This window comes from Solanum dulcamara, chromosome 3, assembly GCF_947179165.1.
Source record: "Solanum dulcamara chromosome 3, daSolDulc1.2, whole genome shotgun sequence".
NCBI classification, from domain to species: Eukaryota; Viridiplantae; Streptophyta; class Magnoliopsida; order Solanales; family Solanaceae; genus Solanum; species Solanum dulcamara.
Window position 1 is genome coordinate 74018617 of NC_077239.1, and position 18395 is coordinate 74037011.

Below are 18395 nucleotides of genomic sequence, written 5' to 3' on the forward strand. Positions count from 1 at the left end.
TTCTTAGCCGAGTCTTCCTGAGAGGAGTTTTTTGATATCTGTCCTTACTTTTCTGCCGTTTTACATACTCATACATTTCATGTACTGACGTCATTCAACCTGCATCATTTTATGATGCAGATACAGGTGTTAGAGATCCTCAACAGGCGCATCGTTGAAGATCATTACTTTCCAGCTATTTGGTAAGTCCTTCTTGTATTCGGAGGAACTCTTTATCCTTTTATTATTGTTGAGTATTATATTTTTTTTGAGGTAGCCATGGACATGTCATTGGAGTAGTTCTCCTTTGAAACTACTTCTTCTAACGATTATTTCTTTCATTTTATGTTGATGATGGCAAGCCCACATAAGTATTTTGATTTTCACATAAGTCTTTCGCTGATGAGCGAATGGGTGATTGAGACTAAGTGGTTCTCTTAGAGGCCAGAGATGGTTTCTGATTGCCGTCCACGCCTAAGGTACCTTCTCAGGGTGTGACAAACTTGATATTAGAGCACAGAGTTCAAGAGTCCTAGGGTGTCTATGAAGCCGTGTCTAGTACAGTCTTGCTTATAGGTGTATCGTGCACCACACTTATAATCAGGAGGCTATAGGACATTAGGAATTGTTTTACTTGTTTCATAATCTGAATTTGTGCGATAGAGTTTAACTCTATAAAACTTCTTTTCTAATTTGTGCGATTATACATTGCAGACCATGCCTCCTAAACGTATAGTCAGTCAGAGTAACCCTGCCATCACTCAGGTTCCACAGTCAGAGATGACTCCACCGAGAACTAAGGGCCGACTTGTAAGGTCTACTGAGGTACCCCAAATACCTATTGTTCATACCACTCCTACTTCGGAGGTAGAATTTAGAGGAGTTATTGCCATGCTCACTCAACTGGTAGCTGCCCAGATGGGTAACCATAGTTCACCAACTCCTAGCTCTAGCTCTCAAGAGTCGTCTTCCACCACAAGGATTAGAGATTTTCTGAGGATGAACCCGCCAATCTTCACAGGGTCTAAGATTGAGGAGGATCCTCAAAATTTCATTGATGAGATGTGCAAGATCTTGAATTAAATAATTTGTGCATGTGTGATAGATAAATACGCCTATAAGAATTAAATAATTTTAGTTATTAAAATCATGCCTTTATCGTGATGCTTAGATAATTAAATGATTTTCTTTTCTTATAGTTGTCACTAATTTTAGTTGATTAAAAGAGATCAATATTTTGTTTGAATGATGATAATATAATCTGGACATCACCCATTTGTCTACCATCAACTGTCTAATTTTAACATATTATAACCCTTTTAAATAGTTATCAAGTAATATGCTAGTTTTCTTTATTTTGTTTAATTTGAATCGCCAACTATTAGGTTAATAAAGTCACAATTAATTTAGCTTTGTATATGTTTCCCCTTAGAAAAAATGCCAATAGGATTTAATTCTACTTTTAACATGTTAAAATTATATAGAAATCATGCCCATTTACTTCAATTATATTTTGAGCATATTATATATAAAAATCATGCCTATTTAATTCAATTATATTTTTGAGTATATTATGTCATAGAAATCATGCCTATAGGGTCTCATATGTTTTTTTAGCATATCAATTCGTATAGAAATCATGCCTATAAGATCTTCATAAATATTTTCAACATGTCACAATTACTTAGAAATCATATTTTATATGATTTATTTAACATTCTTTTGCATGCTAAAATTATATAAAAACCATGTCTATAGGACTTAAGGAATATTTCTATATTTTAAAAACCATTATCATAGGTTTTAATACTAATTTCAGCATATCATTTAGATGTAAAATATTTCAAGAATTTCATTTTATGTAGAAATCATGCCCATAGATTAAAATTGATCTTGCCGGTTAAAATCATGTCCCTTATAGTGTGACGTTATATATATTTTTATAGAAACTATGCCTATAGGACCCTAACAAGTATTTATTATGTTATTCTACTTTGAAATCATGCCTACAATTTTAATAAATTTTTAGCATATCATTTCATTTAGGTACCATGCCTATAGATAGTATTTTAATAGATTTCTCAACATGCTATTAACTAGAAATCATATTAGTAGGATTTTATGAAATGTCTTTAGTTAGTAATTAAAAAACAATATCTCCTTTCTGTTATGTTTAAGTGTAGCAATTAAGATTGCCCACACATGTCAAATAATTAATGTTTTTCATATTATTTAAGTTTTCGTGTTATGATGCATACATCTGATTATGTATGCACACACATAATTATTATGACCTTCATAACTTGTTTGTGTTTTCAAGCATGTTAATTAATTAATGTAGGGGCTTACTTGAGATTTTATGTGCTAATTGCTCGTCCGATATTTTTTGTTTGAAGATGTCTAACATCAATTATTTATTTTAACTTAATTAAATTCCTTGATGAGAGATCATTTTTATGATCATTTGTTTCATTTAAATGATTTATTTAAATTATTTCTCCTTTATTTAATCATTTTCATATCAAGTCTATTTTTCCTTATAAATTATCCTAAATGTTTTAAAGTTTATATTCTTTTCAAATTGTTTAATGTCTTGATTAATGTTAAATACATTTTTCCAAAGTTAGTCAAAATCAGAATTTTCAAATCGCTGGTTAACCGTGCGTTAGTGACCACTTTAAATGCTTAACACCTTCTTAAAGTGGCAATAAGAACCTCGTACCTTTTTTCTCTGAATTTTAAGACTCAAATCTGTTATGATCTTTTAAATTAAGTTTTTTTAACTTCTTTACAAAATTAAGTGAGGACTCTTCTTTTTTCTAAAATTGATTTTTTCTCTATAAAGTTGAAATTAATTTTTAAATCATCTACTTCCGAGATAACAAATCCCATTGTTGTTATGTCTATTCAGTCTTAGTTGAGCACTATATATGCCTTAGAATAAATCATTTGTGTTTAGGAGTTTATTGCAAAAGAAGAAAAAAAACAAGGAACCCCTTTCTGAGGTCTCTATCTCGCGAGATCCTGTCCTGGCGGGATAATTCCTGCTCTGGCAGGATAATTCCCGCTCTGGCGGGATATTCCCGCTGGTGCGGAAATCGCCGAGATAGTAGCGTCAGTAATTTCCCTTGGTTCATTTTCCTGTCCCATATTCACCTTAGGACTTCCAGAGTTAAACTTAACCCATTTGACTCCTCTTTCATGAGGATTTTAACAAAAACTGTCCCAGAGTCGACTAGACACACCACTAGGGTCCATCCGTTAGCCCGATTAGACCAATGACAACAAGACTAATAAGGCACGAATTAGCATAACTTGTAACATTGAGATCTTATTAACTCAAACTAACCGTTCCACCCTATCATAACAGATAAACACAATTTCACAACACACTGTTTTAGCCCAGTTACGAATTATGTCAAGGAAATCTTTATAACCACCCTTACACTAATGTACAACACTAGCTCTTTTTCTCACTTGGTTTACAACAAATTCCGACTATCCTGAAACCAGAGTTTCTCCACAGTCCCCACTTGTTAATTTTCCTTACAAATTATTACCGATGGTAAGTCCATGTACCATTTACATGCTGCATTTCCTCACTTGAGTATATCATTTAACACATTAGAACTCATTTTTTAATTGTCTTGGGTCTTACACAAGACTAATGCACATAACCCAGTTATGACTCCTTCCTGACATCTAGCTCACAACGTGTCACGACCCAAGCCTAGGGCCTAGACGTGACATGGCGAATGAGGAACCCGAAAGTACCTCAATCAAGCCTCTTAGCATTCTTTTAGCCTTTCATAGGTAATGATGATAAATGAACAAGCGAAAATCATAATAGTAAATCTTCAACTTACATATGTCCAACAATACCTCTAACTATTAGATTTAACGGAGCTAAGACAAGTCCCTAGCTCACCCTCAATCATAATAGAAGAAATGCCATAGTAAAATATTTTAACATATCATAAGCTAGAAAGATAAAGGGGTATTGTTCCCGGAACATGGGAACTCACCAAAAGTAGTCTTCAATGGAATATCAACTAGCCACGTGGAGGAGAACGAGGAGAAGCACTGATCCCTACATGGTGATATCATGTAGGCAAAAGAGTATGCGTTAGTACTTTGAATGTACTAAGTATGTAAGGATGCATGAACATTGAGGAAACATTAAAACATTTATGTAATATGGAACATAATTTAATGTATGCATAATAAATCATATAGATATTCTTTAAAACATTCATTTTATGGGAAATTAACCATAATCGACATTTAAGACCATGCGAGCTATTACATGGAATCCAACATAACCCCCTACGTTGGCCGGGGAGACTACTTGCCAGGTAGAACTCCGTCAACTTCATTCATTTCTTTAACTTTAACTTTAAGGGCTATTTATGGATCTATTAGCCTAAGCCTACAAGGGCTCCTATGTTGGCACATAGTTAATGAGACAACGGGTTGCTACTAGGATTCCCTTACCGAATCCCACCTCAATGCCTCATTCGGTGCTAAGTCAATCCCACGGAATAGTTTAATACTTCAAAATATTCATAGCATATAACTTGAGATTTCAAACATCATATTCGGTAGAATAGCTCATTAAAACATTTGATAATTCAAATATACAAGAATTGTCCTTATTGCATAAAGAATCCATCATTCATATCATTTCATCATTCTTTCATTTCATAAGACTCCCTTTTTGATCATAGATATTGCTTTCATAAACATTTATTTGGAGTCAAAGCTTTCAAGTCAAACTTTATTAAAAACATAGTAAAACTAGGTGGGTTCAAATCACTTCAACTTGCAAATATGTATGTAAATAAATATACATAAATACTTTGAAATCCATTAATTAAAAATCATGCTTTTAAACAACCCACCATAAATTTCAAGAACCTTTAAATAGATAAATAGATGAATTACTTGTAAACCATCAATTCATACATATAAAATTATGTTGCATCAAAATAGACCAATAATCATTAGTTTAACCATGATTCATACTATTAAGTAAAAATAAGAATTACCATAAGAAAATATTACGTGAAATCAAAAGACTTAATTGAAAGAGTTTTTGGACTACATGGGTGAAAGAACCCATGGATAAACACCCACATAACTTAGAGTAGAGCTTAAAAAAATAAATATAATTTATCATATAATTATTTTAGACATGAGAGTGGAAGGGATACTCTCATTGAAGCCTTACATACCTGGAAACCGAAGCTTTAGTTGGTACCGAAAGACTTAATGAACACTCTTGAGTCCTAGCTTCTCTCCTCGTCGGAACGTTTTGTGTACTACTTGGAGTATATGAATCACCGAAATAGTATTTCTTTACTACTAAGAACTAAAACTATATTTGAGAATGTGTAAAGAAGTGTATAGAGAGAAGATTTGCTTGAGAAAGCTTGATGAATAAAATGAGGAAATAAGGTGGATATTTATAGGTGGGAAAGAGGACCTAACAATAAATAAAATAATTATAAAGAAAAATCTGAAAATTTAGTGGAATATATTGATGTCATGGATGATGTTAAATGGAGGATAATTTATGTAATGAGTGATGTCAAATGTATCTAGATCTTTCTATGGTATGTGAAATGAGTTATCTTTGACAGAATACTCTTTTTGGGAGCTGCGTTTGAATAAGATAAATTCCTTATTAGGATTTGGTGTTTTCCTAAGAATTGTAGATATGGAAATCTAGTGTCATATCGTTCAAGAATCAACCAATTTGGATAAACCTACAGTGAGATATGATTTTTCTTCTATAAACACTCATTTCCGTCACAACATCCTACCTTACAAAAATTAATTTATTTGACCTACTTAACCTCCGAATCTTAAAATATGGTCTTCATAAAAGTTGTAGGTAATGATCTTGTGGTTACTCAGAAATTTGAAACACTCAATTTGGATATTCCTATGAAAAGTTAGGCATAAAATACAGAGGTTGTATCATGTTTAGGCGAAAATTGAAACATTGTATACAACGTTTTTAGGGGATGTTACATTATCTCCCCCTTGGGAACATTCGTCCTCGAATGATAAAAGATTTAGCTTGAGTAGAGTAGAGTGTTAACAAACAACTTATCATTAATGCAACAGTGTAATTTAAAATATCATTTAAAAAATATATTTCATAATTTTGCAAGCATATGACAAGAAAAGTTGAGATGTAAAGATTTCAAGTAATTGAGCAAGGACAACTTAATACCTTAGGTTTGGGTAAAGGGGAAAAGATGAGGGTATCTCTTAATCATATCCGCTTCCGCTTCCCATGTTGCACTTTCTATTTGTTGATTCCTCCAAATGACTTTAACAGATGCAACTTCTTTGTTCCTCAATCTCTTAACTTGCCGATCCAAAATTTCCACAGGAACTTTTTCATAGGTCAAGTTTTCTTCAATATTCACTACTCCCATAGGTACAATGGAACTAGGATCACCCACACTTTTTTTTAACAATGACACGTGAAACACCGGATGAACCATGGCCATTTCCAATGGTAATTCCAACTCATATGCAACCTTGCCAACACGTCTCACGATTCTATAAGGACCTACATACCTAGGTCTTAATTTCCCTTTCTTACCAAATCGAACCACGCCTTTCATGGGTGAAACCTTTAGATACACCCGATCATCCACATTAAACTCAAGATCCCTTCTTCTAGTGTCAGAATAGGACTTTTGACGACTTTGAGCCATCTTCAACCTTTCTCTAATGATCTTCACCTTCTCTAAAGCATCAAGTACCAAATCGGGGCCCAACAAGGTCATCTCACCTACTTCGAACCAACCAACCGGTGATCTACATCGTCTCCCATACAAAGCCTCAAATGGTGCCATCTCAATACTTGAGTGGTAACTATTATTATAGGCAAACTCGATGAGAGGTAGATGATCATCCCAATTCCCTTTAAACTCCAACACACAAGCCCTTAACATATCCTCTAGTGTTTGAATCGTCCTTTCGGCTTGCCCATCTGTTTGAGGATGGAATGCGGTGCTCAACTTTACCTTAGTACCGAGGCCTTTTTGAAATGATCTCCAGAAGTGTAAAGTAAATTGGGTACCACGATCTGAAATAATGGATAATGGCACACCATGCAACCTCACCAACTCTCGAATATACAACTTAGCATAGTCTTCAGCACTATAAGAAGTTTTAATTGGTAGGAAGTGAGCTGACTTAGTCATTCTATCAACAATTACCCAAATCGAGTCATGACGCTTCCGGGTATGAGGCAAACCCACTACAAAATCCATATTCACATCTTCCCACTTCCAAGTAGGGATTTTAATGTCTTGAGCTAGTCCACCCGGCCTTTGATGTTCGGCCTTCACTTGTTGGCAATTTGTACATTCGCACACAAACCTTGCTATGTCCTTCTTCATGCCACCCCACCAATACAACTCCTTTAAGTCTCGGTACATTTTCGTTGAACCGGGATGAATGGAGTATGTAGAATTATAAACCTCCATCATGATCAAACTCCTTAGGCCATCAACATTTGGAACACATATTCGACCTTGATAGTATATAACCCCATCTCCCCCTTGGGAAAAGACCTCTATCTTCTTTTCCTTTACCAACTTCTTTAACTCAATAAACTTTGGGTCAAGATCTTGCTTTGTTTTAACATCCACCACCAAAGAAGATTCAGACCTATTTTGAACAACCATACCCCCATCATTAGTACTACCCAACTTCACCCCTAATCTAGCCAATCGGTGAACATCTTTCACCAACTCCCTCTTACTTTCATCCACATGGGCCACACTCCCCATAGACACTCTACTAAGTGCATCAGCAACCACATTAGCTTTACCCGGATGATAGTGCACACTTATGTCATAGTCCTTAAGGAGTTCTAGCCACCTCCTTTGACTTAGATTAAGGTCTTTTTGGGTGAACACATATTGAAGACTCCTATGATCAGCATACACATCTACATACACCCCATAGAGGTAATGCCTCCAAATCTTTAGAGAAAAAACAACGGCCGCCAATTCAAGGTCATGGGTAGGGTAGTTACGCTCATGCACCTTTAATTGCCTAGAAGCATAGGTTATGACCTTGCCGTTTTGCATTAAGACACAACCTAAACCAATCTTTGAAGCATCATAATAAACTACAAACCCCTCTAATCCTTCTGGGAGAGTCAAAATAGAAGCAGAGGTAAGTCGATCTTTTAAGGTCTGGAAACTCTTCTCACACTCATCTGTCCATATGAATTTGGATTTCTTTTGGGTCAATTTTATCATAGGAGATGAGATGGAAGAAAAGCCTTTGACGAACCTTCTGTAGTACCTAGCTAGACCTAAGAAGCTCCTAATGTCTGAAGGAGATAATGGTCTAGGCCAATTTTTGACTGCCTCTATTTTCTTAGGATCAACCTTGATCCCATCACCAGACACTACGTGACCAAGAAATGCTACCTCCTTTAACCAAAATTCACACTTACTAAATTTTGCAAATAATTGTCTATCCCTCAAAGTTTGAAGCACAACTCTTAAGTGATTTTTATGTTCTTTCTCACTCCGAGAGTAAATTAAAATATCATCAATGAAGACTACTACAAAGGTATCAAGGTAAGGTTTGAACACCCTATTCATTAAGTCCATAAACACCGCCGGTGCATTCGTCAACCCAAAACTCATCACCACAAACTCATAGTGACCATACCTTGTTCGGAAGGCTGTTTTGGGAATGTCACACTTCCTTACCCGCAGTTGGTGGTAGCCGGACCGAAGATCGATCTTGGAGAAGTGACTTGCCCCTTGTAATTGATCAAATAAGTCATCTATTCTAGGGAGTGGGTACTTGTTCTTAATGGTCATCTTATTTAATTGCCGGTAGTCTATGCACATTCGAAGTGACCCATCCTTCTTTCTTACAAATAGAACGGGAGCACCCCATGGTGAAATACTTGGTCTTATGAACCCCTTCTCTAACAAGTCCTTTAATTGTTGCTTCAGCTCTTTCAATTATGCTGGGGCCATGCGGTAAGGAGGAATAGAGATAGGTTGGGTATCGGGGAGGAGATCGATACAAAAATCAACTTCCCTTTCGGGAGGGACACCGGGAAGGTCTTCAGGAAAGACATCGGGGAATTCATTGACTATAGGAACTGACTCAAGAGAAGGACTTTTGGAGTTGACATCCCTAACCCTCACAATATGATAAATACATCCCTTAGAAATCATTTTGCGAGCCTTAAGATAAGAAATAAACTGACTCTTCACCACTGAATCACGACCCTGCCATTCAATAACAGGCTCATTTAGAAATTGGAACTTGACTCGACGATTCCTACATTCTATGGAAGCATAAGATGCATATAACTAATCCATCCCAAGAATGACATCGAAATCTATCATGTCAAGCTCAATGAGATCACAAGGAATAACTTTATGCAAGATAGACACAAGGCAACCCCTATAGACCTTTCTAGCAATAACTGACTCACCAACAGGGGTAGACACCAAATAAGGTTCTAATAACATTTCAGGTAAAACATCAAATCTATTAGCAAGGAATGGAGTAACAAAAGATAAATTTGTACACGGATCTAATAGTGCATACACATCAAAAGAAAAGACCTTTAACATATCGGTAATGACATTGGGTGCATCCTCAACCTCTTGTCTCCCATGCAAGGCGTAAAAGCAATTAGTGCGTTGGACACCTCCTTGGACTTGTTGACCATGAGCAATTTGTCCTTGAGTCCTACCACTACCATCTCTACAATCCTTAACATGGTGGCCCAGCTTGCCACACTTAAAGCATGCATTAGAGCCGGCTAAGCATTCTCCTTTGTGAGTCCTTCCACACTTCTTGCAAGTGGGGAAAGTTTGAGTAGCAACATTCTCTCTTGGAATCATTGGTTTACCACTCTTGTCCTTGTTGAACTTTGGAGGAGGAGTATTGGTGGAACCCTATCCCACAAATCGTTGCCCACCTTGGCCTTTGCCATTGTTACCATGATCGGACCTTTGAGGGTTAAACCCTCCACCATCCATTCTAGCCTTTTTGAACCCCCTTGATATCTCTCTAAGCTTCTCTTCTTCGATTTGTTCTGCGTAAGTCATTAACCGAGAGATGTCCATCTCCTTGACCAACATGGCTATTTTGCACTCCTTATACACCAAGCTTGAGACACCGAAAATAAACTTGTTCATCCTAGCTCTTGGGTCAGAGACCATAAAGGGAGCATACTTTGACAACTTAGTGAATTTGAGAGCATACTCCCTCACGCTCATAGTCCCTTGACGGAGGTTGATGAACTCTTGGATTTTGGCCTCCCTTAGCTCTAATGGGAAGAAGCGGTCTAGAAAGGCACCTTTGAACTCTTCCCATCCTATCAATCCTATTTCTTCATCCCTTTCAACAACCCATTGTTCGCACCACACTCGAGCCACACCTTTGAGTTGATAGGCCACTAGCTCGGCCTTCTCATTTGGTGGCACACCCATGATAGCCACAATTCGGTACACCTCATTAATGAACTCCATAGGGTCCTCATCTAGTTTAGAACCATCGAACTCGGGCGGATTCATCTTTTGGAAATCCCGAATCCTAGAGGCTGGATTTTGCATTTGGGGAGAAGGAACACCTAGATTCCCTTGGTTGGATACGACTTGAGCTAACAAAGTAATAACACTGCGAAACTCAGCATGGGTTACCCCATCCTCATGATATTGGGCATTAGGAACCGGAGGAGTTTGGTCCTCATCGTCAACCCTTGCTCTTTGATGTGGTCTTCCACGAGTCATTATCTAGAGCACACAAAATGGGTCGTTAGTTAAAGGAAAGCTTAGGACACTCTAAGGAACGACATGAATTTGAAAGAAGTTAAAATTTTCCTAAACGCCTCATAGTCTCTTATTCATAATTATGGCGCGCTTCACAACCATGAAAAAGAACCTATTCGACGCGGTATGTTGGACTTCCAAGGATCATTCAAAACCTCGGGCTTTGATACCAAGTTTGTCACGACCCAAGCCTAGGGCCTAGACGTGACATGGCGAATGAGGAACCCGAAAGTACCTCAATCAAGCCTCTTAGCATTCTTTTAGCCTTTCATAGGTAATGATGATAAATGAACAAGCGGAAATCATAATAGTAAATCTTCAACTTACATATGTCCAACAATACCTCTAACTATTAGATTTAACGGGGCTAAGACAAGTCCCTAGCTCACCCTCAATCATAATAGAAGAAATGCCATAGTAAAATATTTTAACATATCATAAGCTAGAAAGATAAAGGGGTATTGTTCCCGGAACATGGGAACTCACCAAAAGTAGTCTTCAATGGAATATCAACTAGCCACATGGAGGAGAACGAGGAGAAGCACTGATCCCTACATGGTGATATCATGTAGGCAAAAGAGTATGCGTTAGTACTTTGAATGTACTAAGTATGTAAGGATGCATGAACATTGAGGAAACATTAAAACATTTATGTAATATGGAACATAATTTAATGTATGCATAATAAATCATATAGATATTCTTTAAACATTCATTTTATGGGAAATTAACCATAATCGACATTTAAGACCATGCGAGCTATTACATGGAATCCAACATAACCCCCTACGTTGGCCGGGGAGACTACTTGCCAGGTAGAACTCCGTCAACTTCATTCATTTCTTTAACTTTAACTTTAAGGGCTATTTATGGATCTATTAGCCTAAGCCTACAAGGGCTCCTATGTTGGCACATAGTTAATGAGACAACGGGTTGCTACTATGATTCTCTTACCGAATCCCACCTCAATGCCTCATTCGGTGCTAAGTCAATCCCACGGAATAGTTTAATACTTCAAAATATTCATAGCATATAACTTGAGATTTCAAACATCATATTCGGTAGAATAGCTCATTAAAACATTTGATAATTCAAATATACAAGAATTGTCCTTATTGCATAAAGAATCCATCATTCATATCATTTCATCATTCTTTCATTTCATAAGACTCCCTTTTTGATCATAGATATTGCTTTCATAAACATTTATTTGGAGTCAAAGCTTTCAAGTCAAACTTTATTAAAAACATAGTAAAACTAGGTGGGTTCAAATCACTTCAACTTGCAAATATGTATGTAAATAAATATACATAAATACTTTGAAATCCATTAATTAAAAATCATGCTTTTAAACAACCCACCATAAATTTCAAGAACTTTTAAATAGATAAATAGATGAATTACTTGTAAACCATCAATTCATACATATAAAATTATGTTGCATCAAAATAGACCAATAATCATTAGTTTAACCATGATTCATACTATTAAGTAAAAATAAGAATTACCATAAGAAAATATTACGTGAAATCAAAAGACTTAATTGAAAGAGTTTTTGGACTACATGGGTGAAAGAACCCATGGATAAACACCCACATAACTTAGAGTAGAGCTTAAAAAAATAAATATAATTTATCATATAATTATTTTAGACATGAGAGTGGAAGGGATACTCTCATTGAAGCCTTACATACCTGGAAACCGAAGCTTTAGTTGGTACCGAAAGACTTAATGAACACTCTTGAGTCCTAGCTTCTCTCCTTGCTGGAACGTTTTTTGTACTACTCGGAGTATATGAATCACCGAAATAGTATTTCTTTACTACTAAGAACTAAAACTATATTTGAGAATATGTAAAGAAGTGTATAGAGAGAAGATTTGCTTGAGAAAGCTTGATGAATAAAATGAGGAAATAAGGTGGATATTTATAGGTGGGAAAGAGGACCTAACAATAAATAAAATAATTATAAAGAAAAATCTGAAAATTTAGTGGAATATATTGATGTCATGGATGATGTTAAATGGAGGACAATTTATGTAATGAGTGATGTCAATGTATCTAGATCTTTCTATGGTATGTGAAATGAGTTATCTTTGACAGAATACTCTTTTTGGGAGCTGCGTTTGAATAAGATAAATTCCTTATTAGGATTTGGTGTCTTCATAAGAATTGTAGATATGGAAATCTAGTTTCATATCGTTCAAGTATCAGCCAATTTGGATAAACCTACGGTGAGATATGATTTTTCTTCTATAAACACTCATTTCCGTCACAACATCCTACCTTACAAACATTAATTTATTTGACCTACTTAACCTCCGAATCTTAAAATATGGTCTTCATAAAAGTTGTAGGTAATGAGCTTATGGTTACTCAGAAATTTGAACCACTCAATTTGGATATTCTTATGAAAAGTTATGCCCAAAATACAGAGACTGTATCATGTTTAGGCGAAAATTGAAATATCGTATATAACGTTTTTAGGGGATGTTACACAACGTTACAATCAAACATGTACCACATAATTTCAACATGCAGGCAAAGGTGTTTCACACATTAAGTCAGGAGTCACTATGCTTATAATCAAATATTCAGCTACATAACTCAAGCAAGTTTTAAAATCCATTAATCAAGTCCCCTTTATAGATGACAATTAGTTGTTCATCCATGCATTCTCACCACCTCTAAGGCAAGATACAAATTGAAACCTTCTTGGTTCTAATTTCTTTACTTGAGTCCCTTCTGTCGTGGCAACGACACCCAGTTTGCTTTGTTGAGATATCAATTGGAATCCAGAGATACCAAATAGACTTAACCCATACCACAAGTGACAGACTGCACGATTAAGAGAGAAGGAATGTAACTACTTCCTTAAATGCTTTATAGCTTCCTGAAGATTAGATGTGAACTTCAACACACCCATCCACAGGAGTCTATTCTGCACTTGTTCTTATATTGGTAGATTGGTAACCTGGGCTCTGATATCAAATTTTCACAATCCAACCCATCGAGCCATGCAGGCACCCACTTTATGACTTAAGTAGGATAACCCTTTACCCTTTATATAAAAAGCATTGTGGAATTTGAATTAAAACTTAAGTAAGTAAACCAGATGTTTAAAGAAATCTATAATAATACACTTATACAAAAAAATGACACATAAAACCCCCATAGATACTAGTATAAAACAGGTACAAGAGCAATACAGGAACAAGATATAATACAAATGAAAGACACAACTCCAACCATAAGAAAGGAAAGTAGGAGCTGTCGGAGGATCATCTTCGCCATCCCCTAGAAAACTCCACTGACCCTCCAACCAGACTATGCTAAGTGGCATAGCAAAAATAGTATCAATACAAATAACACGTACTAGTGTCACACCCCGGGAGGGTACTCTAGGCATGGGCAGCACTTAAAAACCATTGTTGGCCCTCAAGTAAACCACTTGGTCCGATCACACATTCAAACACTCAGCGGAAGACTTGACATCAAATTAAAAGATATTCAAGTGGGATAACCAAATCAATATTTCGGTAAGAATATGTATTTAAAACAAATCTTAAATCAACTCTATTTCATAAGGATAGTTTTGAAAACCAAAACATCTTCTCGACACTATCATCTATCTGTATATGAAGCCTCTAATACTATTTAGAAGGTGCCCATGACAAGTCTATGGCTACCTAAAAAGAATTACTTCAAGAAAAGATAACTAATCCAGAGTGCCTCCAGATACAAGGAGGACTCACCAACCCTGAAAGTAAAAATAATCGTCAACGATGCGCCTGTTGAGGATGTCTAACACCTGAATTGTAAAATGGCAAATAACTTCAGTACATAGAATGTATGGGTATGTAAAATGGCAAGAAGGAGAAACAGTCAACAAATACTTACCTCATGCTCATCAATCAACTCAAAGGGTATGCAAAAATTTAGAATTAGCAAATGTTTCTCAAATCGACTCAATCATCTACAATCTCAATCTAACAATCCTATCATGCAAGATTATATCCTAATTTGGAGTTTTTGTAATAAAAAACCATCACCTATAAGCCGGTGATGTATAATGAAGTGGTGTTGTTGCTACACCCGTCAAATACCTTGCCAGAGTAAATAATGAATCACTATCAGTAGATCCACAATTAATCAAAGTCCATCATTTTGAGACTTAAGAGGTTTAACCCTCCATCCTACGCTGGCGACGTAGTTCATGGAAATAGAGTTATAACTGCACTCTTATCCAATTTGGTGCTCAATACTCCTCCCAAGACTCAATATTCTCATGAGACTCAAATCAATTAGTTTATACAAATCAATCCATCTAGTCACATTGGACTCCAATCAACTCAATCATAATCTCAATCATTACTTTTTTTAATTAGACGTTCTTTTCAAAACTCATTCATGACTCATCAGAACTTAAAGAGATCTTTCAAAGATTCATTCGTAGGATACCTATATCACTTATTACTCAACTAATCGTATACTTAGGGGCACATGGAAGAACTTAAACCATGCTTTAGTTAGCCTTACGTACCTGGACTCAAAGAACAATCAAGAGTTCAAAGACCTCAATTGAAAAACTTGAACCCTAGCCTTTCTCCTTTTCTCAAATCCTCACTCTTAAATAATCTAAGTGTTAATGAGAGGGTTATGCATTCAAGGTACTGTTAAGGGACTTAATTTAGTCCTAAAATGTCAGGGTTTTAGTCTAAGAAGAGTGGGAAAAGACCAATTTATCCTTATTAAAATCTTGAAGTTTGTCGCCTATGAGTCGTTATTACGACTCATAGAAATATCTATGGGTTGTAATCTTCAATTGTGGAATTAGGATGAAAAATGTTGGGGTCTACGACTCGTGTCAAAGACTCGACAAATCATAAACTCAACTTGTCCTACAGGTCCTCAAAAATCAGAGAAAACAAAGTCTCTGAACTTTTTATATGACCCGTTATTATGACTCGTGGACTGTTTGATGGGTCGTCAACTTGAATCATAGAAGTGATATTCAGGGTCTGGAATTTAGCTAACTGTTAGGTATTTCTACAAGTCATTTTTATGACTCGTAGGAACCTTTGTGATTTCAGAACTTAAGCAAGGACTCTCTAAGACTTATAAGAAGAGTCATCAACATCCTTATGAGCCATAAATTGACTCATAATTCCTCTTCACAGTTGATCAAATTCTTCCTCCTCAGTCCCAGCACCACGAGTCCATCCTATATCCGTAGAATCTTCTATTAATCGTAGGTTGACTTGTAGCAACTGATACAGTCCACTTTTCTTACCTTTGCGCCAGGTTCTCAAATTTAGTCAAAAATAAAATAATACGGGGCGTTACAATATGTCCCCCTTTTAATCATTCGTCCTCGACTGAAGACCAAGCTAAGGGTTTACAAAAGGCACGAATACAATATAAGAACTCAAAAGATTATATTCCAAGATTAACTTACTCGATTCCTCAACTCAGGAAGGGCTTAATTGAAAGAGGAGTTGGAATAGTACCTTCAACATCGACACTAGATGACAAATAAATGCGGGTACTTGGCTTTCATATACTCCTTGGCTTCCCATGTAGCTTCCTTAATGAATTGATTTCTCCATAGAACTTTAACTGAAGCAACCTTTTTGGTCCTCAATTTATGAACCTGTCGATCAAGAATTTGTCCAAAAATCTCCTCATAGGAGAAACTATCTTTCACTCTAATGTTTTCTGTAGGAACAATGATTGAAGGATCTCCCAAACATGTCTTAAGCATAGAAATATGGAGCACCAGATGAACGACATCTAACAATGGCAGAAGCTCTAACTCATAGGCGGCGTTGCCAACTCTCCTTATAATCTGGTAAGGACCAATGTATCAGGAACTCAATTTTCCTTTCCTCCCAAATCTCATAACTTCCTTCATAGGCAAAACTTTTAGGTACACCCAATCATTTACCTCAAACTCCAAGTCTCTCCTCCTAACATCAGTGTAGGACTTCTGACGACTATGCGCAGTCTTTAATCTTTCCTGGAAAATCTTTACTTTTTCCATAGCTTGATGAATCAAATCTGGTTTAATCAACTCAGCTTCGCCAATCTTGAACCAACCAATTGATGATCTATACCTCCTCCCGTAAAAAGCCTTATATGGAGACATTTAAATACTCGACTGAAAGCTATTATTATAAGCAAACTCAATACGTAGCAAGTGGTCATCCCAATTAACTTTGAAGTCGATAACACAAGATCTCAACATATCCTCAAGGGTATTAATAGTACCCTCTGCTTGACTATCTTTTTGAGGATGGAAACCGATACTAAGATTCACCTTCGAACCCAAACCTTTTTGAAATGAATTCTAGAACTGAGAAGTGAATTGAGCTTCCCTATCCGAGATGATAGACTAAGGAACCCCATGAAGTCTGACGATTTCTCAAAGGTATAATTTGGTGTAGTCCTCTACGGTGTCCGTAGTCTTTACAGGTAAGAAATGAGCTGATTTGGTCATCCTTTCTACAATCACCCAAATAGAGTCATATTGCATGTGGGATCGCTGTAAATCTATAGTGAAGTCCATAACTATCATCTCCCACTTCCATTTTGGAATCTCAATGTTCTAAGCCACCCCACAAGGCTTTGTTGCTCAACTTTGACTTGTTGGCAGTTCGGGCACTTGGACACAAACTCTGCTATATCCCTCTTCATTCCACTCCACCAATATACTTCTCTTAAGTCATGGTACATCTTTGTAGAAATTGGATGGAGCTATGGGCCTCTTTCATAATTCTTTCTTGAATGCTATCAACACTTGGAACACACAACCTCCCTTGATTCCTCAACACCCCATCTTCCCCTTTGGCAAAAGCCATTACCTTCTGTTTGTGGACATCGTCTTTCAATTGGAGGAGAATGAGATCTTGATCTTGCTTTTATTTTACTTCTGGAACTAAAGATGATTCTGCCCTATTCCAAACAATGGTACCAACATCACTAGCATCAATAAGTTGAACTCCCAAACGTGCACGCCTATGCATTTCTTTAGCCAACTCCCTTCTTCCCTCTTCCATATGGGCAGTGCTTCCTATAGATAACCTGCTAAGAGTATCAGCAATGATATAAGCTTGACTTGAGTGGTAGAGAATGCTCGTATCATAGTCCTTGAGCAGCTCAAACCATCTCTTCTGCCTCAGGTGTTGATACCCAATTTTGACCCTCCACAAACGTATATTAGTTATTGAGCTTCTTCAATTTTAAACAATCTGAAGTAATTACCTTTATAAAATACCAAAATATTTTCAAGTGTATTTTAAAAGAAATTTTTATCATTTTAATCATTTTTTAATGATATATATATAGTTCTATATAATTATTAATTTCTATAAATATTCAAAAATGATTAAAAAAAATTAATTTTATTGTTTTGTAAATTAGTAGCTTATATTTTTTAATTTATTAGTTTATAACTAAGTTAATTAATTTATTTTGTTAGAATTAAGAAGCTCGTTAATTAATTATTGTCGATTCGTCTTATCTAATTTTTAGATAAATTCACAATTAAATCAGTTGGCTATTTTGTTAAGATT

At 36.0% G+C, this 18395-nt stretch overlaps 1 protein-coding gene across 1 annotated transcript; it reads right to left on the reverse strand.

Moving 5' to 3' along the window:
- Positions 1 to 2988: 2988 nt before the first annotated feature.
- On the reverse strand, positions 2989 to 16969 carry LOC129883674 (uncharacterized). Its single transcript, XM_055958289.1, has 3 exons — positions 16796 to 16969; positions 16475 to 16669; positions 2989 to 3120 (listed from the first exon to the last, which is right to left on the reverse strand). Exons 1-3 carry the CDS (start codon positions 16967 to 16969, stop codon positions 2989 to 2991), a joined length of 501 nt encoding a protein of 166 aa, XP_055814264.1.
- Between the last annotated feature and the right edge of the window lie 1426 nt (positions 16970 to 18395).